General features: G+C 50.7%; 1 protein-coding gene across 4 annotated transcripts in view; it reads right to left on the bottom strand.

Annotated features, from left to right (window-relative positions):
• Nucleotides 1-25,389, bottom strand: part of PHF8 (PHD finger protein 8) — a 37,287-nt gene extending 11,898 nt beyond the window's left edge. The window contains exons 1-18 of one of the 4 annotated variants that reach the window (XM_063119438.1): nt 25,010-25,389; nt 24,276-24,445; nt 22,363-22,448; nt 20,786-20,906; nt 18,418-18,578; nt 16,300-16,441; nt 13,810-13,996; nt 11,503-11,665; nt 10,836-10,923; nt 10,001-10,107; nt 9,802-9,893; nt 8,961-9,050; nt 7,048-7,269; nt 6,719-6,819; nt 5,441-5,610; nt 3,371-3,456; nt 1,148-1,284; nt 229-500 (exon numbers count right to left, since the gene is read on the bottom strand). In XM_063119438.1, the coding sequence (XP_062975508.1) occupies nt 229-500; nt 1,148-1,284; nt 3,371-3,456; nt 5,441-5,610; nt 6,719-6,819; nt 7,048-7,269; nt 8,961-9,050; nt 9,802-9,893; nt 10,001-10,107; nt 10,836-10,923; nt 11,503-11,665; nt 13,810-13,996; nt 16,300-16,441; nt 18,418-18,578; nt 20,786-20,906; nt 22,363-22,448; nt 24,276-24,373 (2,323 nt within the window). In that variant the 5' untranslated portion in view covers nt 24,374-24,445; nt 25,010-25,389. Of the gene's footprint in view, nt 1-228; nt 501-1,147; nt 1,285-3,370; nt 3,457-5,440; nt 5,611-6,718; nt 6,820-7,047; nt 7,270-8,960; nt 9,051-9,801; nt 9,894-10,000; nt 10,108-10,835; nt 10,924-11,502; nt 11,666-13,809; nt 13,997-16,299; nt 16,442-18,417; nt 18,579-20,785; nt 20,907-22,362; nt 22,449-24,275 lie in introns of all 4 variants that reach the window. The other 3 variants (XM_063119437.1, XM_063119439.1, XM_063119440.1) reach the window with 3 other exon arrangements.
• Between the last annotated feature and the right edge of the window lie 1,646 nt (nt 25,390-27,035).

The raw sequence follows: 27,035 nt of genomic DNA, 5'->3' as shown, positions 1-27,035 counted from the left end.
GCTGGTATTTGAGCCGTTCCTGTTTTGCCCCCAGCCCTGCCCTGCCCACCACTGAAATGCCCCCCTCCCCCGAGAGCCTCCCCAAAATTGTATTCAGCCCTCGGGCCAAAAAAGGCTCAGCACCCCTGCTGCAAAAGGAAAGAGAGAGAGAGAGAGGCCTAGTCTTCTAGTCTTCCTCAGGCGGTCTGAGGAGAAATTGCTCTCCTCTCCTCGCACGCAGTGCCTTACTGTACTCGGCGTCCTTGAAGCAGGCCCCCAGGCTCTCCTGCTCATCCAGGCTGGCCTCTTCCTCGCTGTCGGTGCTGTGGTGGGCGGGACGTTTGATGGGCCTCTTCCCTGAGCGCTGAGCACCAGAGGCTCCCGCAGAGCCGCGTTCGTGCCCGGCCGCCAACCAGGCCTGCAGGCTGGAGGCCCCTGGCGAAGACGAGGAGGACTGGAGGTTGGCCATGCACAGCATGCCCTGGATGGCTTCCTGAGTGCTGGGGGAGGCAGGCGCATCGCTGGGGGGACGACACAAGATGGCACTTATCGGATCAGCCTTCAGCCACAACTGCCAGAATGCCTTTGCCTATCAAGCCCCCTAACCGTGTGGCATCACTCGCCTCCCTTGGGCTTACTCTCCACTTAGGAAAAAGGATAAAAATCCTGCACATAGAAAAGCTAAAGTCCATGACTTGGCAGACATCAAGTAAACTTGCCTAATTTTCCAGCCCCTCCCCCTCTTCCCCCTCGTGGCTTGTGAGAGTTCAGGAGGTGTTGCTCATAGACTCGCAAGCATATCTTTGCATTCATGAGGGATTGAAACTTGTTATTCTTTTAAAATGAAAAACAAAGGTGTTTTCCCCCCTGGTTACTGAATTCTGTACGCAAGACTTCACACTGCGCAGATGAGGGGCAGAGTGCTGTGGGCACCCCTTAAGTGTTCCGGAAGGTTCTACAGCCTGGTCCAGCCACAAATTGTCCCGTACACAGAACTGCACAGGTGCCACAAAGCAGCAGCAAAGGCTTCTGCAGTATTTATTTATTATTAGAATTTATACACTGCTAAAAAACCATCAAGGCGGACTGCCCTCCCTTCTTAAGGACCCCCACTCCTCCCTAGAGTTGAGGCGTGCCCATTAGGGTCCTTGTGGTGGCCGGCTCTTACCTGAGCTCGTCGTAGTCCGCACCGCCCACCTGCCGACTGGCCTTGAGCAGGTCCAGAATCCCACCAGCGCTACTGCTGCCCTCCAGCTGGTCGTCGCCGGAGGCCTCCTCCTCCTCCTCCTCTGTGGTGTAGTCCTCCTGAGAAGGAAAGGAGTTCAAAGAGGCCCTCTTGGAAATCCGTTTGTAATAGGATTTCAATCAAATTCCTATCCTGCCTTCTCCATAGACAGTGCCCAACGGAGGAAGGGCCGGCAACTCTTGCTCCGGCCACTGGCCCGTTCCTGGCAGGAGCCAAGTTGCCAGCAGAGCATGTGTGGACGTCTTCTGCCCTGCCGTGTGAACTGCAGCCAAGGCAGAGGCCTCCGTCCGCCCATCGATAGGCCCCTGAGGTGGAGCAGCTGGGGTGGAAGAGTGGAAAGCCGCAGTTCACCAAAGCACTCTGGAAGCCAAACACTCTTGTACCATCTGCGTTGCACAACAGAAGGAAGTTGAGATGGCTAATTAAGGGGGGGGGGGCTTTCCTGAGGATTTGGCACTATGTTAAGGGCTCAATATAGGGGGTCCTCAACGTAGTGCCAACAGCATCCCATCTCCCCCATTCCGTGGGGGAATGAGATGTTGCCTCAGGCTGCCCAGCCCCTGCCACAGGAGCAAAATGATCCACATCCCCAGAGTACCTGAACTCCAACCTCAGGCCAGGGGACCAAATCCAGTCCTCTGGGGTCCCCTAGAGCCCCCCCACCAACCCTTGGGTAGTTTGGGGGCTCTTGGGCTCTTTTTCTCCCATTCTAAAAGGCTGACAATGCTTCTCCTCCAGCTTAGTTGCTGGCAGTAACAGCTTGATGCTAAAACATGCCGGCATTTTGGCCCCACCCCCTTCTGCCCTGGCCATCCCTGGGACGGACGGAGCCCCCGAGAGCGACTCCGAAACAACATTCGACACCCCTGTTTCAGGGCAATAGAGTCTCTCTGCTGCCAGGTCAGTGACACCTGCCCCAGAGGTGCAATTTAGGGAAGGGAGGGGCCATGCTTCAGATCACACAAGATTATTCCTCGGTGGGAGGGGGGATTCCCTCTCTGCAGTTATTATGGGATACAAAAATAAATAAATAAATAATGGGCCTGTTCAGACAACACACTAAATCATGGTTAGTCCACTAACCCTTTTGTAGCAAATGGTTAGTGAGGGTGTTTAAGCCATGGTTATGTAGCCACCATGGTTAGGAATGGTTCACACAACACGCTAAGCCATAACGTTTAGCCAAAAACGCTTAACCACTGTGGCTTAGCGTGTCATCTGAATAGGGCCATTCTTAAAGTGCACTGGTGGTGGGGTGTGTGGGTGTGTTCTCCTTTGCAATTTAACCTCGAATTGGTTTCATTTCATTTATTTTAGGTATTTATATGATGCCACCTAATCCAATCAACAAGCCATCAGGGCAGCTTACAACAAGGACAAAAGCAAATTTAAAATATCTTGAATAAAACAGACTGTGTCTAAGAGCAGGCCTTTGAACCTTGCTGTGGATTCTTGCCCTCCCCCATGAGAAAACCTGCAATTGCATCCCTAGCCTGCATTCACTGTTTATTCCAATAAGGAGATCTTCCGGAAACCCATGCCCTCTGGATGTTTTGGGCAACAACTCCCTTCAGCTCCAGCCAGCATGGCCAATGGTCAAAGATGATGGGAGTTGTAGTCCAACATCATCTGGAGGGCACCAGTTTGGGGAAAGCTGGACTAGACAGATGGTTGGTCTGGTCCAGCAAGGCAATTATTATGTCCTTAAGACTGACTGACCCCTAATCTCAGAGGTGGTTGGTGGGATGGGGTTATTCAGTGAGCCAAGGAAGACACTCAGTGACCCTGTTCAGATGACACACTAAGCCACGGTGTTCAAGCATTTTGAGCTAAACATCGTGGCTTAGATTTTTGTGTGAACCATTCCTAACCATGGTGGCTACATAACCATGGTTTAACCATGGTTACTAACCATTTGTTGCAAAAGCGTTAGGGGCGTAGCCATGGCTTAGCGTGTCGCCTGAACAGGCCCAATACTTGTTCAGAGGTCCTCGCCTCTAATGTAAACTTCACAGACTCCAGAATCTTGAAAACAACTGCTGGGGCCAGGGTCGCCCTGGTGGACCCTGGCCCAATTTAAGCCCCACTTCTCCTAGAGAAGTCTCCCGACAGCACCACATCTCTGAAGGCCTGAGCCTGACTTACCTCAATGTCAAACTCCACTTCTCCTGGCTCTCGTACTCGGTTTGGGTCAGAGCAGGGTTTGGCTCGTGGCAATTTCCGGGGAAATTCTGGAACCGGGGGAAAACAGTTGTTCAACTTGCCAGACACAGAGGAACAGCTGGGAAGTAGCCATGACTGTGACATGGTTTGCCCTCAATGCCAATGCATGGTTCAACAACCCATGAATTGATGGGGCCACCCGGGAACAAGCAAGCAAGCCACCTCCTGCCCTCTTGCTTTGTATCCAATCCAGAGTGCTGGGTTCAGACACCACACCTGACAACCCAGGAACTTCCTGGGTTGTTTTGGCCAGCTGATGCAAAAGCACAAGCGGCAAGTCAGTGGGCGGGGAGACTGCGCATGCGCTTGGCCCCAGCCACCCATGGGTTGTCGCTACATGTAGAAGTGTACTATCTCCACAGGAAGGGACGTCTCCAGTACAGCTCCATCGAGACTACTGCAGTCCTATAAGCTACTTGGGAATAATCCCTGCTGATCTCAATAGGACTTATTGCTGAGTAAATATACACAGGATCAGGCTGCTACCTTGTAATCTGCCTCATCAGGGACGAGGGGCATATTTGGAAATGAACAAGTGCAGCTCTTAACCACTTCTGCCATCAAGACTTGCTGCTAATGATCTTCAAAGTGGGACCCAAGGGAGGGGTGGGTGACATGCAGCCCCCTCCCCCCCCCAAGGAGAGGCAGGAGGACAGAGCTGGGCAAAGAACCACTGAAGAGGGAGACAGGGAAGGGTCACCAACAGTAGAAGGCACAGAAAGGCAAACTGGCATTATGGACTCTGCCCGTATTGCAATTCTGCAGAATTACTGGGGGTGGGTGGGGTGGGGGAGAATGCTGTATGAGGTGCAGAATTACTGGGGGTGGGTGGGGTGGGGGAGAATGCTGTATGAGGTGCAGAATTACTGGGGGTGGGTGGGGTGGGGGAGAATGCTGTATGAGGTGCAGAATTACTGGGGGTGGGTGGGGTGGGGGAGAATGCTGTATGAGGTGCAGAATTACTGGGGGTGGGTGGGGTGGGGGAGAATGCTGTATGAGGTGCAGAATTTGGCCTCCTATACGATTCAGTTTTAATTTTTTAAAAGCAACTTTCTAGCCCTGATGGTGATGATAAAGTTAATAACCACACATCACCATTATTTTCAGAAGCAAGTAGGACGTTTCTAGCCCTTACGCTAAGGCAGATAGGCTTGAAAGTACAGAAGCGATGCCTGTTTAAACGCCAGAAGCCAAAGGCGTTTCCGAGTGAGCTGTGAAGTGGCCAGAGATGGGCTTCCCGTGCTCTGGGTAGAACCTTGTATTATCCTGCCACCTCCCATCCAGCCCCCACCAGGAGCAGAGTAGATTATGAAAAGAGAAATAATTCAAATCTCCTTTGCACAACATACACAGCATAGCTTAAGTGGATTCTCTGTGCCCTTTTGACAGCTAAAAGACTGATATTACAACACTGGAAGGTTAAATGCTCACCTCCTATAACGCCACGAAAATTGGCGGCTTTACAACAACATCAACATTTGAACCGGTGGTGTATAGACGCCACCTTCAAATGGACACTCGTTGGGGCATTAGGTCTGCTTTCATTGAAGCCTATGTAGGACTGCTAGAAAGTTGCATTTTCACTTAAATATATATATGCATTTCATAGGTATTCACTGCTATGGATACATACAAATTCATCTCTGTGTATTAAAAAGACTTAACAAAAACCCACTAAGTTTGGGATGGCTTGCAGTTTTCTTTTCTCCCCCTCCCTCCCCCCGCTCTACTCCCCCCGTCCCCTCGCACAAGTGCAGTGTACCCGCAGCCCTACTTAGGGCAGCCTGGGAACGGGATGGCCCAAGAAGTTGGTTACGGAGAAAGGGGGATGTTGACCTTCTTGATAAAAAGAGGGATACTACCCCAAGTCCAGGGAAAAGAGAAAGAGGGGGACGCACGGCATGTGCCTGCCCCGGCCCAAGAGAGATGGACCGGCCAGAGACAGCCCCCGGCTGCCTCTGCCCAGTCCGGAGGAAAGAGGGAGCCACGTACTGGACAGCCCCTTGTGCAGCACCAGGCCCCGCCTTTCCCTGCGCGGCGTCTCGTCGATCTGCAGGTCCTCCTCGGAGTCGACATCCGGGGCCTCGGCATCGGAGGGACTGGGCGGGGTCCGCGCATGCGCGCCTTTACGGCTCCGGGCACGTTCGGAGGCCTTGATCTTCCTGCGGAGGGAAAAGTGGCACGACTAGTCATATGCCCGCCTCTCACAGCCCTGCTCTGCTAGCCAGTGTCCACATCAGAGGTTCTGAGGTGCCCCAAACATTTTTACTAACTACCCGGGCGGATACATGATTACATCATGAAAATCTGCCTTCCTGGCTCCACTTTTGGCCTCAGGCCTAACGGAGGAGCAGCGGAGGCAGGGGAGAGAATATTGCTCTTTCCCACCCCAGTGGCCACCTCACCCCCACCCCCCGGCTTGAGGCTGAAAAGAGCTGGTGTGGGAAGGAAGCAGATCACCCACCCACCCGGCCCCACACCAGTGCAGGAGTGTGTAGCGGCGAGCATGGCAGACGATGACCGAGGAGAGCATGTTTAAAGCCTCACCCTGTCCACTAAGTTGGTTGCGTACCTTTGAGCCAGACACTCGCTCTCAACCTAACCCACCTCACAGGCGTTGTTGTGAGGAGAAAATGAGGACTGAGGAGAAGAACCACGGACCCTGCCTTGAGGTACTTGGAGAAGGTGGGCTGTAAAGGTGCTAACTAAAATCAAAGATTTCCCCATGTGGAATGCAGCGCAGTGGCGAAAGACTACAGGGGAGTGCAGTGCTTCGCCACCACACATCGCCTCAGTCACCAACAAATGCGGACCCTATTTTGAGGGGAGCAAGGGCTGAAGGCCCAGCAGCAGAGGCTTTGCCCACCAATCGCCACAGGCAAAGGACACCTGAAGGCCCTCCCCCTTGTGTGAACAGCAACAGCGGTTCGGGCAGAGCTCTTTTTTGCTTCCCCCCACTGGCCTGTGTCTTGGCTTATGGATGAGAGGGAGCAGCTTGAAGGGCATTGTGGGAAACTCCTGTGGGGAAAATGGTGTTGAGGAAACATTTGGGAGAATAGTTCTCAGGGGCCTGAAGCTACGCTGAGGGCTGGATTTGGGGCCCCAGGCTTCCAGTTGCCTAACCCTGGGGTGATGAATTCAACAGCCCTGAGGCGGCTGGGGGACGTGTCGGGCCGGCCTCAACAGAGCGTCACAGCTCAGCTCCCCATAGCACCTCTCCTCCCCTCGCCCCACACAATGCACATATGAACCGCGCGCACAGAAGCCAACCTGGTGCCCCGGCCGTTGGTTGCCACCACCAAGGACAGCTCTTCCTCGGTCAGGTCGGGTTCCCCATCCGTATCTTCCAGGCTGGAACTTGGCAAATCAAACTAGGAGGGAAAGCAAGGAGGGAGCTGCATATGGGTGGTTGCAGGAGGCCAGAAGAGGGCAGGCACAGACCCCTGCCCTCGCCCCCCCCCCAAAAAAAAACCCCAGGCAGTGAGCTCCAAGCTCCGAGAGACGGCCTCCCAGACACAGCCCCCCTCCACACAGTGGTTCAAAATCCAGCTCTGCTGCCCCCTCAGAGTTCCACCTGCAGCCCCACCGCGGAGGCTCACCTCTTCCGGGCCGGGGCTCTCCACACCCTTGAGGACCTGCCGCTTGTATTTGCGCAGCAGTTCCACCTCCACGGCTTTGAGCGAGGCGACGTCCTTCCGGCTGCCTTTCTTGCCCACCTCCTTCGGACTCTGGTCTCCCCTTTTGGCAGCCGCGCCAGGCTGGGTGCCCCTCTGCCGGCCGAAGGGACTGCCCGTCTTCCCGAGGTTCTGCTGGAAAATATCCTGGACGAGCGTGAGCACCGACAACCCAGAGAGGCCTCGCTCGCCCACCCCAACATGGCTGGACCACCCACCCAGGGCACAGGCAGCAAGGCAGGTGGGCCGCCCGGGAGAGGCAGACGTCGGCCAGGGGAGGCGCCAGCAACTCCCTACACCCCCTCCTCAGAATGTGCCTTTGGAACAAAGCCGCCTTATAGCAAGTCAGATCCTCAAGGCCGGAAGAGGCTTTCCGGGGCTAAAGGCAGAGAGTTCTTAACATCATTTCAGTGGAAATGCCAGGATTGAACTTGCAACCTGGTGGTTCAAAACACCTGCTCTACCCTTGAGATACCAACACTGGGCACTAGAAGAGCTGCATATATACAGTAAAAAAAAAGTTACTAGCCTGATATCGCCTATGATGACCAGGCAAGCAGGTCTGCACTACAACAACTAGACTCCAGCTGAAATACCCAAGCTCAGGAGTAGACAACCCGGTGACCTCCAGATGTTTTGAACTACAACCCCCACAATTCCTGACTATTGGCTATGTTGGCGGGGGCTGCTGGGAGCTAGAGTCCAAAACATCAGGAAAGGAATCTCTTCCTGCTCTAGATAAAAGCTGTTTGGTGCCTCCCAGTACAGAGAGACTTAGTTTGCAAGGACTCTCTGTGCGTGTTTGGGATGCCAAGATATTTATTCTGCGGTGTGGTATAAACAGCCAGGCTGTGGTCTCTGCCGAGACTGCTCTGAGCACACCGGGGACTCGAACCAAGGAACTAGCATCCAAGACCAACATGATGAGCCACTGTTCCCTACAGGTCACCTAATTCATGGAACGTGTGAAGTTTGAAAAACCAGGAATCCCCCAGCTCACACTCTTGGCTGCTACGCCATGTTCAACCAGCTCCTGCGTGCACAAAAGGGCGATTTGGAAATTACTTCATGCATTCAGAATTTGCTACCACAAGATGTAGTGAGGGCCACCAACTTGGATGGCTTTAAAACTCCTGGAGGAGAAGGCTATCAATGGCTACGAGTCCTGATGGCTCCGTGCTACCTCCAGTATCAGAGGCAGAATGCCTATGTACTCCAGTTACTGGGGAACATGGGTGGGAGGGTGCTGTTGCACCGTGTCCTGCTTGTGGGTCCCTGGTTGTCAGCTGGTTGGCCCCTGTGTGAACAGAGAGCTGGACCAGACGGACCCTCAGTCTGATCCAGCAGGGCTCTTCTTAAGTAACACTCCAGCCTGCCACGTCGAAGGGGTGCAGACTTGAGGCTACTGGGTGGACGTGCAGCCAGCTGTGTCAAGAGACAGGCTGGGACTGGCAAATCCGCCTGCCGCAGGCTCACTCATAAGCACTCAGACCTGCCGGCTCAAGCAGCTTGCTTGCAGAACAACCTGCAAGCAGACCTCATTGAGGAAGACACCCCAGAGTTAAAGCAGCACAGGGGCAGGGCAGAGGATTCCTCTTGAATCTGCCCAGGGCAAATGACAAACTGTATCAGCTGTTCCCGATACGTGCTGCGGGCATTCTTCCAATGGAGCGTCGACACATTGAGAATCCTTCATCTACAGATCTGAGAGACTGGGGAGAGGGTCGCTCTAAGGTGGGGAAGGATGGGGCTGATACGCTACTCCACCCACGCCCTATACCATCTCAGACTCTGGTCCCCATCGTCCCTAGGGAAGCGCCCGACCTCCTCATACTCACTTCAACAAGCCTGATCTCCTTGGCCAAATCTTTGATGAGCTGCGCTGGACGCATGGTGCCAGGGATTTCTTCCTCGTGCTCGGCCAGGGCCTGCGGAAAACAAGACCTGGTGGCTCTGAGGTCCGGCCCTCAGCGCTGGACTGAGAGGTTCCGACACAGGGAGATACCTCCGCCCCAGGGGTTCAGAACTCAGGTCCGGAGGCCAAACCCAGCCCTCCAGTGTTCCCCAGATGGCAACACACACCCCTTTTATCCCTGATGGTTTGGAGATTCCTGGCTTTTCTGCACTCCCCTTCCCTCATGCCCTCATTCTCAAAGGTCAAAATGCCTCTCAGGCTCAGCCCCTGGTAGTTGGAGCTTTAAGCTACAATACCTTCGTATTTTGGGCCCCACACCTTTGGCCCAGTCCTCTCTTTCTTAGGGCCCAGCTGCCCAAGAGCCTCATCAAAATGGAATCCACACACACACACCCCGGGCTGAAAGAGGTCCCACACCCCTGCACTACTGTTTGCCTTCCCTTCCACGTGCTTGAGACTCCGGCCTAGTCCTCACTGAGGTCTGGGCTGTACCACTTTGTCTGGGCTGTACCACTTCAGACCAGAGGCAGGGGCTCACGTAGCTGAAGGCTTTTCCAGGCAAAAACAATTCCTCACATAAAGAAAGCCGGCATGCTGAGGAAGGTGCTACTCTGAGCCGTCCCGTCCTAAAGTGCTATTTCTCTGTCTCTGGGGAATTTCTGTCCTCTCTTGGCTGCTGGCAGGAACTTGCACAAGCAGCGTCCGGAATCAGCAGGCGCTCCAAACGAGCTCACAGCAAGGTCATCCCTCTCACAACCCTTTACCTCCTTCTTCGTCCAGGAGCGGAAGGCCGTGTTCAGGGCTTTGGCCCCAAGAACCAAGTAAGCAGCGGGGTGCCTGCGGTTCTCTCGAAGACCTGTTGGGGGAGACAGAGAGCATGAGCAGCGGGCACACACCTGTGCGCCCGGCAACAAGGAGGCACCCGTGGGTCAGTGGGTGGGTGGGAGCAGACGCAAAACCCACCTCGGAAGATATCCAACAGGTGCTTGCCGACGTACCAGCAGATGGTTTCGAAGTTGGGGAATTTGAAGAGATCGGCTGTGCTGAGGCGCTTTTCAATCTCGTACGCCCTGGACGGGAGAAAAAGGAGTGGCTGGTGAGGCCTGAGCAGGGCTTGGGGTAATCCAGGAAGGGAAGGGGGGGGGGGGGTGAGATCAGTAGAATTTTGTGCCAAGGGAAACAAACCTCTGTGACCCATCAATCAATAACTTGAAAATAACCCATCCCAAAATGAATTCGGTCAATTGAATTTGACAGAACTTAATTTCAGATCGTTTGTTTTGCTGCTGATAATTGTGGGAAGGAGCAAGAAAGTCCGCAAGCCTGACTCTGGAAGCCTTACTCAGCAAAGCGCCAGCAATTTCATTAGGCATTCCCCACCCACCCACCCACAGTTGGACTAGAAACTTGCACTTTGAAAAAAACGGAAACGCTTTGGAAGCTTAATTATGCACCCAGCGTGGCGTTCTGGGCTCCCACAGAAAGCGTGACGTACATCCAGCCCCAGCCCCATTCGGAGCTGCCCCCCCCCCCCCTGCCCTGGGCAGCATCATGTGCCTTCCCCAACCCTGGAGCCTTCTAGGAACCTTGTTTATACTGAATCAGACCCGTAGCCCATCTAACCCAATATTGTCGACACTGGCTGGCAGGGTCTCAGGCAGAACGCTTTCCCTGGCTATATCAGGGATTGAACCTGGGACCTTCCACAGGCAAAGCAAGCGCTCTGCCACTCAGCTGCGCTCCCTTCCTCCGCCAATTCCCACTGTGGGCAGCAAACGCCTCTTCCCAACAGACTCACTTGAGTTGCATCTCAATGTTGAGACTGTGTAGAAAATTGCCCCCAAAGGCCAGGCAGTCGACTGGGGTCAGCACCGCATGGATCCAACCTGAAAAGAGAGACAGTGTGGCGTAGTGGTTAAGAGGGTCGGACTGGGAGATCCGGGAGATCTGGGTTCTAGTCCCCACTCGGCCATGGAAACCCACTGGGTGACTTTGGGCCAGTCACAGACTCTCAGCCCAACCTTCCCCACAGGGCTGTTGTTGGGAGGAGGATTCTGTACGCCGCCTTGGGTCCCTTGGAGGAAAAAAGGCAGGATATAAACGTAAAAATAAAATTAAAAAAAAAATAAAAAGGGGAGGGAAGGGAGGGAGCCACACAGACGTGTGACGGGTCTCTTATCAGCACCTTCCCGCTTATGAGGAAGGGAGAGGGGAACATGGCCCAAAGAGCCGAAGGAAAGGCACGGGGGCGGAGCTTTGCTGCTCTGGATGCCCCCCAACTGCTGGCTGCAAATGGACCTTCCCCGTTCTCAACAGCGGAGAGTGCAAGGAATTCAGAATAGAAGCGGCAGGAAGCAGAGGCCCTCCCCTGAGTAGGGGGGAAATGAAGGCCCAGGAAGCATCACAGCAGCAGTGACGGGCCTTGGGGGCTCCAGACATTAGACCCAGCTCACAGGGGCCAATACCTGTGGGTATGAAGAGCGTCTGGCCCTGGCGGACGGGGCAGCGGTAGCACCTGTCCACCTGGTCCCCGAAGAACATTTCGTTCTGATTGGAGGAGCTGCTCCACGTCTCGAATAGCGTCAGGTTGGCAGCAGTGGGGCGCACCAGGTAGAAGATCTTTTCTCCCTGTGGAGGGGGGATGGCAATGAGAGCAGGTTGTGAGGGCATCCTAGGCATGGACCACCCCCTTTGTCCACCCGTCCACCCCCAACTAGGCCTTTCCTTAATATACCCTTTCATCATCATCTTCCCAAATGACTGGAGCAGAAGGGGCTGAGGAGCAGAGAAGCAGGGCAAGAGCAGAAGGTCTGGGAGGGCAGGAGGAAGCCCTCTCCTTTGCACAGGGGCATTTGAGGTACAGCAAATGGGCAGCAAGGCTGCCACCAAACCTGCAGAAACAAGGCCTGCCTCAAATTCACGATGGGAAGATTTGGAAATCCACAGAATCTGATGGGACACCGTCCATCTCTCTAGACAGCCTATACGGTCCCTTAAAGTGTCCTCACCAACCTTTCCAAGATTTCGCAACTTCCCTTGGTGGCTTATTTCATATCAGTCACATTTTTCACTGCCCTTCAACTTAGATTTCCCTTCAAGGCACTGTGCCCTTGCTACATAAAGGAGCCCAATCAAAGAAATGCATTCTATGCCAGGGGGGTTAAAGCTCTTTCAGCCTGAGGGCCAAATTCCATTTTGGAGAAGCTTTCAGGGGCCGCATTCCAGTGGTGGGCGGAGCTGAAGGCAAAGGGGGTGGGGCTAGAAGAAAAAAGGGTGGGCCATTTAAAAAACAACAACACCCACCAGCTTATTTTAGCTCAGAGCTCTTCCTGCCAGTATCGAAGCTATAGGAGAAGCATTTCAACCCTTTAGAATGGGGAAAACTGCAGAAAACCCGGGGAGCCAACAAATGACCATTGGCTCAAGAAAAACGATCACTGGTTAAGGGCCAGGGGGTGGGGCCAGGAGAAGGAGGCGTGGCCTCCTGGTGAACCCCAGGTGCCTAGGTTTGGACCCCGGGTCTAAGGTGCAGCACTCCGGTTCTCTGTTAAGAGAACTGAAGTTCTGCCTTCTGTGGTGCCGCACATTTTCAAACCTCTCTTCACAGCCGTAGGGGTTAGAAATGCGAGGCTCTGTGAAAGATGAAATCCGCAACAGTAATAATTTGTGATGTTTTCCTCCTGGGTTTCTACAAAATCACCACGCAAACATAGCCAGGTCTATGTTCCTGCAGTTTAAACCAACATTTCTCGGCCTCTTCTGAGTAGAGAGGTCTGGAATCACTCCTTTTGTGCCTTCTGTTTAAAACAGGAGGAGTTTAATCTATTAAAACCTTAACTCCCTTTCCCCCCCGCCCCCTCTGGATCCAACACACTCAGTCTCTTCAGCCTTCCTCATGTGAGGGCTTTGATTCACCTGACTAGCAGTCTCCCCGGAAAGCATGAAGAAAAATCATACTGACTCTGGAAAGGCAGCAGCACCCCTACAGGCAGTGAGTACTGGATGAGGGACGGACGACTGATCAAGCGCAAGGCAAGAATTGCCTCCTTGCTGCTTGTTTCTCACTTTCCCTGGAAAAAGCCTGTTTTGCCTTTCAACAACATCCAACCAATCCACATGGCAGAGCAGACCGGTCACGTTCATTTCTTATGAAGCACAAACACAAGAGCAGACAAGTCACCCGACTGTACCAGCTGCTGGACTATACCACTTCAGAGCACAGGTCTGCCCCCATTGGCCTGCCATCTCTCCTGGCAGGCCATTCCACAATCTGGGAGGAGCAGAAGAAAATGTCCTCTGGGTAATAGTTGTCAGCCTTGTTTTTGTTGGCTGGAGTAAATTCTTCCCAGAGGACCTGAGCGTGCGGGGCGGATTGTACGGGAGGAGGCGATCCCGCAGGTAGCCTGGACCCAAACCATGTAGGGCTTTAAAGGTGATAACCAACACTTTATACTTTGCCCGGAAACTAATTGGCAGCCAGTGAAGAGATTTTAAGACTGGTGTAATGTGGTCACCCCTAGGTGTACCGGTGACCAACCTGGCTGCCATGTTTTGAACTAGTTGAAGTTTCCGGACTAGGCGCAAAGGTAGCCTCATGTACAGCACATTGCAGAAGTTGAGCCTGAAAGTTACCAGCGTGGGCACTTTCGAACATTCAGCCCCCCACCACCTGAAAACTGAAGTGGCAGTACATCAGGGGAGCCTCTCCCTTGTGTGGCTCAGCTCTTACGATCCCACTCCTGCTGCAGCTCAGTCTTCCATCGCAGCCTTACCCGCAGCACGTGGTACCAGACAGAGGTGCCTCCAAAGTCAATGTGGAAGTCCGTGTAGCTGTCCCGCACGCCCATCAGGCAGTACTTCTGCACGTTGGGCCGCTCAAAGACCGACTCCCCTGGCCACAGGTTCTCCACCCAGGACAACTTGCGCACAATCTTTGGGGTCTCCACCAAGTTAGAGAGCCTGGAAAATCCCAAGGGGAGACAAAATAGAGCTTGCCACCTTCCAAAGGTATCCCCTGATGGAAGTCCAATCGGTGCCAGCGGATAGGTTGCTGGATTTAGACCAGAGACATTTCAAATCCTTGGGCTTACGCCCCCCGTGGATTCTGCTGTACCAGTGGGAGCTGCTGCTTGTGCAGGAGTAAATCAGCGCTTCCCAGGGGAAACTCCGAAATGAGCGGGAGTGCTTCTTTCTTGATCAGGACAGGTGGGCACAGCAACCTTACGTGAGCTCTGCCAACCCGCCCTGTTGCAGAAACCATCATTTTTGCTCATTTTAGGTTGCCCCCAGAAACACTACCGTTTTGTTCGGCAAGCAGCGAGTGCCACTTGTGGACGGGAGATGGCAAGATGATTGTGCCCTGTTGGATTCTGCCCCTTATTCACACAAGGCAAATGACCTCTCTGCCTCAGTTTTCCCATCTGCAAAATGGGTAACCAAACAGAATGGGATGGTTAGTATTAAGATAGAGCTTTTGGAGAGTTCAACGCATTTCAGTACCTAGTCCAAATAATCCTTATGAGAACCCTATAAGGTAGGTCAGTATTGTGGAGAGGGGAGGTTTTGAGGAAGGGGGAACAGTGGGATGTCTACGGCCACCTAAGGAATTGGTGGATGAGGGGCAGACTGGAAGTGACACAGGGAAGTACACAGAATCATAGAATAGAATCATAGAATAGCAGAGTTGGAAGGGGCCTACAAGGCCATCTAGTCCAACCCCCTGCTCAATGCAGGAATCCACCCTAAAGCATCCCTGACAGATGGTTGTCCAGCTGCCTCTTGAAATCCTCCACTATGGGAGAGCCCACAACCTCTTTAGGTAACTGATTCCATTGTCGTACTGCTCTAACAGTCAGGAAGTTTTTCCCGATGTCCAGCTGGAATCTGGCTTCCTTTAACTTGAGCCCGTTATTCCATGTCCCATCCCGTCCCATCTCCCCACATTTTTAAATGGAAAAGCAGACTTGGCAACTGTGACTGTGAGCGGAAGAGCAGTGAGGAATTGGGCCGGGTGGGTGCTTTATCTTTTACCTTCACTTTCATTGGAAAGCAGGCCCAGCAAGCTACTGGTTTGAGTGGGAAAACAAGGTGGGAACTGCTTCACCATTTCCCCCCACCCTGCTATTTGTTCACTCAGTATCGGCCGCATCCCTGCTGTTTTCCAACGGCAGCGGAGAAGATACGAGGACCCTGAATCTTTTCTCTTGAGAGGAGAAAAGCCGCTCCTGGGAAGGGCTATTTTGAGCAGGCAAACCAACGGTACGGGAGAAGGGTTCATCAGACTCTCCCTGCTCCCTCCCCACAGCCGCTTTTCAAGAATTAAAAAAAAAAATCCCACATAATGTCTAGGTTGGCCCCAAGATACGATGTTGAATAAGAGCGTCCCCTGCTGTCATCAGGGGTGCAGAACTGCTTTAACCCCAAGGGCAAAATTTCATTTCAGATAAGCTCGAGGGGGGGCACATTCCAGGAGTGGGTGTGTCTTGAGACAAAAGGGGCGGGGCCAAAAATACCAGCAGGTTTTAGCTTATTTATTTATTACTTATTTAAAACATTTATATCCCGCCCTATATCAATAAGATCTCAGGGCGGCGTACAGATGAAAGCGTACAGTATAAAACCGTAAATATACACAGCTAAAAACAAATTAAACCATAAACCAAGTTAAAGCAATATATAATTTAAAAGCAGTAAAACTATTAAAACAGTTAAAACAATGTGCCAACTTAGTGAATTCAACCATTAAAAGCTTTGTTAAAAAGCCATTTGGCGCCGGAATAAAATCAGCGTTGGCGCCAGTCGGGCCTCCAAGGCGAGGGCATTCCACAGTCGGGGTGCCACAACAGAGAAAGCCCTCTCCCTTGTCCCATCATAGCGAATGTGTTGTGCTGGTGGGATGCGGAGCTTAAAGCTCTTACTGTGAGGAACCTTAAGGGAGGCATTTAACCTTTTAGAGTGGGGGGGGGACTCCACAAATGCATCAGACAGGAATACCTGCCCATCTCTGCATTTAGGAAAAGAGGGTAGGAAGAAAAATATCCATCAGGAAACAGTCCATTCTTCCCTTCCCAAGGGAAAAGGAAGAATGAAAGCATGTGGATTTTCACGGCACCCCATGGGGGTAAATGAACCCCGTTGGGAGGGGGCGAGCGCAGCTTCAAGTAAAAAAAAAATCAAAGGGGGCTCCTTCTTCAACAGGGCTCTCTCCCTAGCCAGGGCGCTGCTTTTATATTCCCCCCTCTGGCCTCCCCCACTTTCCTTACCGGGTCTCGGAGAACTCCAGGCTGATGACATTAAGGACTTTCTCCTTGCGGCTGCTGGAGTAATAGCTGACAAAGTCACCCAGGTGCATCTTGAGGTCGGCCTGGCGCGTCACGTCAATTACGTCAATCTCCTTGTCAGCACCTGTTGAAAACAAGCACATGGGCTGGGAAAGTCTGAAGAGGGGGGCGGGCAGGAGGGGGCTGCAGCCCCCGGAGACTACAGCTCCCTTCCCACCCTTGGGTGCAGCAGCAGGCGTTACAAGCACGGGGGCACTGCGCCCCCACCATCGTGAAGCACCCAACAGGTTGGCAGTGCGACGGTCCCCCTCTAGTGGCTGCTTCTCTCCAGCACCTTGGCCAGCAACTGCTCCTTTCATGGAAGAGCCAGACATCTTCCGCTGCTAGCTGTGCTGGCAGCTTCTACTTATGCATGCATTCGTAAGCACATGCGCATGTACACCTTTCACTTGTTGACAACTAGAGTGGAAGGGGCAGGATTCAAACCAAGGGCCACTGGTGGCTAAACCTTACACTAGTGAGGTGTACACAGAATGCTTTCTAGCTGCTTCAGCTGGTGGCCCTGGCCACAGTAGTTTATGCTCTAATAACCTCCAGGCCAGATTACTGCAATGCACTCTCCATGGGGCTGCCCTTGAAAACAGTTCAGAAACCGCTGCTAGTACAAAATGTGGGAGACAGACCGATAAAGGTGACCAGAAGGTCCGAACATATTAGACCGACTCTGGCCTTCTTGCCGACTGCTTAGATGTTTCCAAGCCCAATTCAAGGCACAGGTAGGGACATATAAAGCTTTATATGGCTCGGGACCGCAATACCTGAGTAAGTGCCTCTCCTGGTATGAAGCTAGCCACACACTGCTGCAATCAAAATCTGAGGCTCTCCTCAGAGGGCCTTCTCTGAGGGTGGCTCGAAGAATAGCAACAAAGACAGGGCCTTTTTGGTGGTGCCTCCCTCCCCAACTGTGAAATGCTCTCTTCAGTGAGACCTGCCTTGTGCCAATGCTGTCATCTTCTTGGCGCCAGGTCAAGACTTTCCTCTACTCCCTCATTTACCCCATCAACCACAATCCACAAAAGGGCACCTAAAATGATCAAGAGACTGGAGCATCTCCCCTATCAGGGAAGGTTACAACAGCTGGGATTGTTTAGTTCAGAAAAAAGGAGGCTAAGGGGAGACATGATAGAGGTGTACAAAATTATGTGTATTGTGGAGAATATGGATAGGGAGACATTTCCGCCACCCCCCTCCTATAACACTAGAATCCAGGGTCATCCCATGAAGCTGATTGGTGGGAGATTCAGGACAGATAAAAGGAAGGACCTCTTCACACAGTGCATAGTTAAAATATGGAACTCACTACCATAAGAAATGGTGATGGGCAACAATTTGGATGGCTTTAAAACAGAGTTGGATAAATTCCTGGGGGAGAAGGCTATCAGTGGCTATTAGTCCTGATGGCTATTTGTTACCTCCAGTATCAGAAGCAGTAAGCCTATCTACACCAGCTGCTGGGGAATATGGGTGGGAGGGTGCTGTTGCACCGTGTCCTGCTTGTGGGTCCCTGGTTGTCAGCTGGTTGGCCCCTGTGTGAACAGAGAGCTGGACCAGACGGACCCTCAGTCTGATCCAGCAGGGCTCTTCTTAAGTAACACTCCAGCCTGCCACGTCGAAGGGGTGCAGACTTGAGGCTACTGGGTGGACGTGCAGCTGTCTCCTTCTTATGGGTCCCTGGCAGACCGCTGGTTGGCCACTGTGTGAACAGAGTGCTGGACTAGATGGACCCTTGGTCTGATCCAGCAGGGCACTTATGTTCTTATCCAGTGGCATGCAAAGAGACCGCCTTGGCTCTCCATAAGAGTGAACACAGAACGAATAATATTAATCCCAAAGAATAATAATTCTCTCTCTCAGATATGGCACAAAACACACCTTCAAGTAACTACAACAGTTGAGCAAATAAGGCACAGTATTACCTACAATCAGGTGACCTTCTGCTCCAGGCTCTACTCCTGACCACAGCCCTGCAGCAAAACCGCCCACGAGGGAGATTCTCTTTTTGGCCACTCGAGCAGCCAATCCTGGCTCTCCAGCACTCACCCACATAATGCTCCACGTCCCGCACGGTGAAGGAAGGCGGAGGGAGGGTCATGCCCAGCCCGTCCTTCTTCAGGACAAGGATGGGCACGCTGAAGCTGTTCTCCTCCAGGAACTCCACCGTCAGCTGGGTCCCGCTCGGCTTTAGGATCACCTCATCCGCACTGGGGAAGCAAGAAGGAGAGTCAGGCCAAGGCCACAACCCTAACCCCTTCTTAGCCACGTCAGTCAGAGAAGAGGGAGAGCGCTGCCACTGCCCACAGGCTGGCTTTGTATAATACACGCTCTGTTGCGTACAATACGCGCCGTCTTTGCTGCAGGAGAGCAGAACCTCGTACAGCCCAGGGGCTGCATTCCATTTTGGAGAAGCTCTCGGGGGCCGTATTCCAGTGGTGGGCGGGGCCAACGGCAAAAGAGGCGGGGTCAAAAACACAAGCGTATTTTAGTGCAAAGCTCTTTTTGCCAGTAACTTAGCCTTAGGAGAAGAATGGGGGAAATTGCAGAAAGCTCAGGATAGCCCCCCCCCCCCCAATAACTGATGGCTGGGGGAAAGGAGGCATGGAGAATACCGAAGGGCTACATTGGGACTCCAAGAAGCTAGATTTAGCCCCCAGGCCTACAGTCCTGCACCCCTGCTTGATAGATGTTTGCTGCCTTTCTGTTTGCAATTGTTTTGGAGGAAGCTGTTTTATTGTGTTTGTATTTTGTCTGATTACTTTTTACGTCTATCATACACTGCCCTGGAATCCACTGGAATGAAGGGTAGTTCAGAAATATGTCAAACAGAAATAAATAACATCTCTTCATTTAAAACATTTCTATACCACCCTTCCTCACGTGAGATTCCAGGGTCGCGTTCAAGATCAATAATGGACCAACTACAATAAAACTTTTGAGTTCTTTTTCTTCAGTAGCAGCCCCCACTTGGACTATCGCTTTGTAGGCTCTCAGTGCAGCTGCCTGGAAGGTGGGGCAGAAGAAGGGGTGAGCAGCTGCAGAGAGATTCCCCCAAGAGACCACTACTCCGATGCTGAACGAAAGGCAGGAGACCATAAATAGCAGACCAACTCCCATAGCAAAGAAGGGCGTCTCACACAAAAACAAGACTGTCTCAGGCTGTTAATGAGCTGTACTCTGGGCCTGCTGTTTATACTCCAAACTTTTCCACAGTTCAACCGGGATGTTGGTCTTTAACCCATTCTCACAACTGCCTTAATAACAAAGGAGTAGCGGGTCTGAACACCCCCAAAATACCGCCTGAGAAATTAACCCCCGTCTTGATACAAAGAACGGTTAATACATTGTTTTCACTGTTGTGTTTATTCAATCTTCTTGGGGTGGGGAGAGATCAGTTTCTTCTTCCTCAAGACTCAACCACTAACTGAGTAACAACCCAACATCCTATTAAACCTTAGAAAATGCAGAGAATACATTGTGGATCTACCACATCCAGCTCATTAGCACAGCCCTAAATGGCTTGTGGCCAGTTACCTGAAGGATTGCCTCATTCCATATACCTGCCCGGACCCAACGATCATCATCAGAGGTTGTTCTCCGAGTGCCCCCATCAAATGAGATGAGGTGGATGGCTAATAAGGACAGGGTCTTTTCAGCGATGGCACCACAGTTGTGGAATTCCCTTCCTAGAGAGGCTCTCTGGGCACCTACACTGTGGCCATTTTTCTTTCCTCCCAGGTGGGTTACTTGGAAAACGTCAAACGGTCCGGAAACTTCAGCTGGTACAAAAGAGGGCAGCATGTTTACTAACAGGGACTGGCCGGCAAGACCACATTACGCCAGTCCTTTTACAACTTCATTGGCTGCCAGTCCAGGTCTGGGCCCGATTCAAAGTGCTGGTATTAACATTCAAAGCCCTAAATGGTTTGGGGGCAGGTTATTTGAAGGAACACCTCCTCCCATATGTACCTGCCCGGACCTTAAGATCATCCACAGGGGCCCTTCTCTGTGAGTCCCTGCCAAAGGAAGTGAGGCAGGTGGCTACTAGGAGGGCTTTCTCCGCTGTGGCACCCCAGCTGTGGAATGAGCTCCCCAGAGAGGTCCACCTGGTGCCTACACTGTACTCCTTTCGTCGCCAGCTGAAGACCTTTTTATTCTCTCAGTATTTTAACACTTAATTTTAACTTAAAATTTAAATTTTACTGTTCTAATTCTGTATTTTAATCTTATATCAATTTCTGCTGCGTGGTTTTATTCTGGTTGTGCTTTTTAAACTGTATTTTGTATTTGTGTTTTTAACCTGTTGGTTGTTTTATTATGGTTTTAATTTTTGTGAACTGCCCAGAGAGCTTCGGATATTGGGCGGTATAAAAATGTAATAAATAATAATAATAAAAAATAAACACAATATTACCTGGGAAAAGTCCTGCTGCGAAGCTCCTTGATGAACTGACCGCTACCGGTCTTCACCGTCTTGCCAGCCTCTTTGCTGGCAGATGAGTCGGGCTGCTTCGGGTTCCCCCGGCGCCGTTTCACTGAGCAAATCAAAAAAAGGAAGAGAATCAAAAACTACCCATGCAGAGCAAGAATACAAGGATGACGGAATGGTGATGAAGAGATCACATACACACACACACAAACGCACACAGTTTTAGGCAGTGGCCCAGCAACTGAGTGGCCCTGTGCTATGGGGAGAATGTCCACAGTAGGATTAAGAAGCAGGCCAGGTTACACACACACACACACGTATCTCCACCTAAAGGACCTCAGGGAAAGGAGACCTTGAGAATCTGGGTCTGCAGGCAATGTTATTAGGTTAGGTCAGCCTGCCCCAACTTGGTGCCCTCCAAATGTTTGGGACTTCAACTCACATCATCCCCAGCCAATATGGCTAATGATCAGGAATGCTGGGAGATGCAGTCCAACACATCTGGAGGCTTTCCAATCGGGGAAGGCAGGGCCAGATCAGAGACAGTCAACCTTCTAACACTGCACCTTTCCTTTACCAGCTGGGTAGATGAGAGAATGGCTGCAGCAGTTGCTTCTAAAAACCCTGCTGGAATCCCCTTACCCCACAGTGACTAAAAATCAAGGTGTGCTGATTATGAAGAGCTGGCCATGCCTGGGGGCTATCAGGACTAGTAACAGGGCAGTATATATGTTACAATGTTCTGAAGCACAGGGGAAGCACAGGACGTGGCATTGAGCACAGAACTGAGCAGTGCAAGAATCTCCTCCTCCTTTTTAAAAAGCAAGCTTCTAGTTCTCATGGCTGCAACCATATGCTTTCAGCTGAAATCTCAGAAACCCGAAGGGTGACTGAATAAGTTTCCTGGCAGCCAGTGATGGATAGCTCCTTGCCCTTCCACATGACTAGGAAATGCATTGTGTCAGTGAATACATTATGCAAAACTGAAAAGAAAAAAAAAGAGTGAACAGTTGCAACAAATCTGCACAATTAGACTGAACTATGTCAAATGGTAGAAATGTAAACAAACTGAAGCGGTTTATGCACATTTGCTCGATATGAATAATATATAGTGGTTGCAGAATTGGCTTGGCACAGAATTATTATTTTTTTAGACCTGATTATATAAAGTCCTATTACTCATGAAGCTCTGGGTTGAATAGTGGCTAATTGCAAAATAGTGTAATAACAGAGTAGCATGGGTTAGTAGCGGATAGGAACAGGGGAACTGAGAAAGGAGTCCATGAAGAGTTGTGTGAAGAAACAGTGTCTCTCTCCAAACTCTTTTTACATCCTTTGGCAGACAGATGGTGCTTTCATGTGATGAAGCTTCTCTCTTCAACCATAAGGGATAGGAACTTTAAAAACATACACACCAAACGTTCCCATTCACAGGAATTTGAATATAGCAGCTTTGCAGCAAGATAGCAGCCCCACACCAAACAGCATACTTGCTTCTATTCTGGCAAGTCTTCATCCCATTGTGGGGGGGGGGGGGGAGTCGCAGCAGGATCATAACTTACTGACAGATGGTCCATGAAGAAGTTGGCAGTTGGGGCAGTGATACAAGTCAATGTCAGCTGCCGCATCCTCTTCTACTCCGACGCAGCTTGAAGAGAGAGAAAGACAGTCACGCACTTCTCCAAAACCGAGGCAGCAACCTCTACAAAGAAGCATGACCCACAAGTCCTTTCCACAATCACACGGGCTTGGCTGACAGCCCCGCAAAAGCCCAGACGGCAACATCTTTTCACTCTGAATCAGCGAAGTCAGAGCACCTACGTTGCCTGCTCAAGGAGAGAGGCACGAGAGCTGGGAAAGGCATCTGCCTCACGACTCAGAGAACTACAGAACATCACTGCATGAGATGGGCCCCCTTCTCTGACCCAGACAATTCTTTATATTCTCAGCCAGCACGGCCTATTGACTTGCTGGAATCAAAGCCAAAAGTCCCTTAAAAGAGAAACAGTCCACATTCCAATGGTCACAATTTTGGCTTAAAAAGATCACCAAGAGAATTACTTTCCACCCACCCCAGCAATTACCTATCAGCTCTATCCCCTGACCTCGTAGTAAAGCTGTCTTTGCCTGTTTTAATATCTTATAAGGCAGGGACTCAGTAGGCTTTGCATAGTCACTACCAGTTGGAAGAAACAATATTGGCTAGATGAACTAATGGCCTGGCATAATATGAAGCCGTTTTACATTCATATGGTCCTTGGCATATGTATGTGCTCCATGCATGTGTAAAAGGAGGCCATGTGGCAACTGAACCACACCACAGAAATAGGATCACTGGATCTTAAATCTGTGCTGTGCTTCTATAACTTCTGGTCCTGCTCATAGGGGAGAAAGACTTATTTCACACTTCCACCCCAAAATGAGAGTTTACTTGTGTCAGAGTTTATGGCAGGGCTGGGGATCATGAGGCACTCCAGATGCTCTTGGACTACAATCCCCATTGCTCCTGACCACTGGCCTTGCTGGGTGGGGCTGGTGGGAGTTGGAGTCCAAGAACATTTGGGGGACCACACAGATTCTCCACTGCAGGCGTAAGGCACATAAATTGTTTGGCAGGCACACAGGCAAAGTCTGTTGCTGAACTCACATTCCGAGGGATCAATACCGTGGCCCCCCCAAATCTATTCCTAGCACCTATTCATAAGCTTCCATGTGCAGAGACAGCATGCCACTATATACCAGACACTAGGAACATTCAAGACGGGAAGACCAGTCACTTCAGTGCCTCACTAACGCTGAATGAGAAACTGGATTGGCCACTTTTGAAAAGAGGATGCAAGTCCATCTCAGCAATTTTTATAGCAACTGATGAAGAGGACAGTATCCACAAAAGCTTATGCCAGAATAAATAAATGTGTCAGTCTTTAAGGTGCCACAAGACACTTCATTGTTTTTGCTGCAACAGACTAACACGGTTACCCCTCTGCAAATTATCCCTTGAGAGTTACTGACATATTCTACCCATACAACAAACTAGTGCATCTAAAATTAAAACTACCATCCCCAAAGATAAGGCATGCTATTCAGAACTGTTAATGTAGGGTGACCATATGAAAAGGAGGACAGGGCTTCTGTATCTTTAACAGTTGTATTGAAAAGCGAATTTCTGCAGGTGTTATTTGTATATATGGAGAACCTGGTGAAATTTTCTCTTCATCACAAAAGTTAAAGCAGTAGGGTGCCCTGCCCTCTTTTAAATCTGGTCACTCTAGTATAGCTCCTGAACCTTTAACTGTGGAGATGAAGAGGGAATTTCACCAGGTTCCCCATATATACAAATGACACCTGCTGAAATTCCCTTTTCTAGGCAACTATGCAAGATACAGGAGCCCTGTCCTCCTTTCCAGATGGTCACCCTAGCTAATGCATCCCTCCCCTCAAATGCCAATTCCCCCCCTTAGCTCTGGCTTCTTACCTGCCATGGAACCAGTCCTGACAAACGTCACACTCGATCATGAAGCGGGTGACATCGTAGGGCAGGCGACAGAGACAATACACAGGTACAGAGGCCATGGTGGGAGAGGGGGTTGTTCCAGGTTCAAGCAAAGGAAGACCCTCAGGAATCGCACAACATCAAACTGTCCACTATGGCAAGTTGGAGAAGCCGATCATGTTGAGGCCTGAGGGAAAGTCAGCTTTGCCCCAGCTAGGGCAGGGAGCAAAACATTTCATCCACCACCCCCTTACTTCTCAGGCACCAACTTTCATGCAAAATGAACTTCTTTGATCCTTGTTAAGTCCGTCTTGTCTCTTTCCGCCTAAGGAATCTCTCTTAACCCACCAATTTTAACCTAAAGTTTTAGGCTAAGAATCTGAAACCCTTAAAAACATTAAGCCAGGCTCTCTGCTCCCCTCTCCAAAGCCCCCCCACTGCTCAGAAGTTTGCAGTTCCCCTTCCTTCTATAGTTAAGGGGGTAACCCCGTATCTTCTTGGGATATGCACCCCAGATTTGGGGAGGGGGGGTCACCCTTGCAGCTGGTAGAATCTCAAACTTCCCTGTCTTCTCTCCCAGTTTCTCCCCACAGGGGATTGTCAGCTTTTCCTTCAGCCTGACAAAGAGCCTTAGGGCTACTTCGCTCTCCAAGCGCAGCCTTTGGATTTTGCTTTCCCTCCCAAGTCCCCAAATGCCCAGCCAAGCTCCCTCTTACTCCCAGAAATCTTGTCTTGGGGGCTCCCCCTGCACTACAGCAGAGATTCCTCCTCCTCTTCTTGCCCCAGGCCCGGAGGCGGACGCGAGGCTCTGCTGATTCACACGCCAGGTTCCGGCACCTTCTCCCCGGCGGAAGGGTCTACTCCAGGGCGGGGATCGAGGCCTTCGCGAGGCAAAACAGCTCCAGTAGCCTTTTCTTCAGCTGAAAAGGCCTCAGCGAGGCCCAAGATCCTGCTTTTTCTTCGGCTTCTCAATAAAGTTTATTCAAAACAAGGGAAGGGAGAGGAAGAGAATAGAGGAGGGGCCGGCGGCCATCTTAGGGGAGGCACAGTATGGGACGTCGAGGTAGCCATCTTGAGAGCGGCGAGAGTAACGAAAAGCAAGCGACGCCTTTATCGAGAACTGAGGCAGCCATCTTGGGTTAAGGAGGTAATTCCACCATAGATACAAAGCAGAGCTCTGAACGGGATAGAGTCGACAGTCGGTTTCAATGGCTAAAGGCGAGATAAGTTGGTTACTTTTAACGCCACCCCAGCCCCTCACCTGAGTAGCAAAAGCGGCAGCTGAAACGCCTGAAACAAGGGAGAAATCCGAGAATTTCGTGGCTGAGATTTGGTTGCAGATTTGTTGCCTAAGCCAGACAGAAACAAAGAATTTCCGCCTTGGCGGTGCATATTATTATTATTTGCATTTTTATACCGCCCAACAGCCAAAGCTCCCTGGGCGGTTCACAAAAACTAAAACCATTCAAAGGATAAAACAAACAGTATAAAAACATGATATAATTATGGTTTAATTTGTTTTTAACTGTGTATATTTATTGTTTTATACTGTATGTTTTTATCTGTAAGCGGCCCTAAGATCTTAGTGGTATAGGGCGGGATATAAATATTTTAAATAAATAAATATAAAATACACATTAAAAATTACCATGCATGATTAAAACATCTTTAAAACATTCTAAAATTTCACTGGATAGGCCTGCCAGAATAGATCAGTCTTCATTGCTTTTTTAAATTCTAAAAGACCGTCAAGTTGACGAATTTTCTCCAGCAGGCCATTCCACAGTCTTTACTCGGAAGTAAGCCCCATGGTGTTCAATGAGGCTTACTCTCCAGTAAGTCTGTTTAGCATTGCACCCCGATTTAGATTTTATTTCATGTGAAAGTGTGATCTGTTGCTTTTATTAAAGTAGGGTGACCATATGAAAAGGAGGACAGGGCTCCTGTATCTTTAACAGTTGCATAGAAAGGAATTTCAGCAGGTGTCATTTGTATGTATGGGGAACCTGGTGAATTTTCCTCTTCATCACAACAGTTCAAGAGGCAGCTGGACAACCATCTGTCGGGGATGCTTTAGGGTGGATTCCTGCATTGAGCAGGGGGTTGGACTCGATGGCCTTGTAGGCCCCTTCCAACTCTGCTATTCTATGATTCTATGAAGAAGCTGCATGTGCCCTGCCCTCTTTTAAATCTGGTCATTCTAGTATAGCTCCTGCACTTTAACTGCTGTGATGAAGAGGGAATTTCACCAGGTTGTCCATATATACAAAATACAAATGACACCTGCTGAAATTCCCTTTTCTGTGCAACTGTTAAAGATACAGGAGCCCTGTCCACCTTTCCATATGGTCACCCTATGAGTCATAAATAAATCTTGTATAACAATACAGTAGTGTAAGGCATATTACTCAAGATCACTGCCCCAGAACTTTATTTAGGTTGTTAAATAAGGTAAATAAATCAATGTGCCATACAAAACGATGGACAAAACGCAATTCAGATTGCAGTAAAAGTCATTGTTTAAATTACCGTTTGAATTACCAAAGGCTAACACTCAGATAAATGCAGACACCCGCTTCATTCAGTTTCCACACAGACACTGTATTTTTTATCAGTCCGCCTCACTGGGTAAACTGGAGATAGTGAAGCAGGGGTGAGTGAGTTACTCTATTTCTTGTATCTCTATGCCACCCAGGAACTGCTGTCGTAAAAGTGTCGTAAAAGTTTGCGAGGGCAAAACAC

Source organism: Elgaria multicarinata, chromosome 3 (genome assembly GCF_023053635.1).
Source record: "Elgaria multicarinata webbii isolate HBS135686 ecotype San Diego chromosome 3, rElgMul1.1.pri, whole genome shotgun sequence".
In the NCBI taxonomy this organism is placed as follows: Eukaryota; Metazoa; Chordata; class Lepidosauria; order Squamata; family Anguidae; genus Elgaria; species Elgaria multicarinata.
Note: the sequence above shows the minus strand (reverse complement) of the source record. Positions and strands in the feature narration are given on the sequence as shown.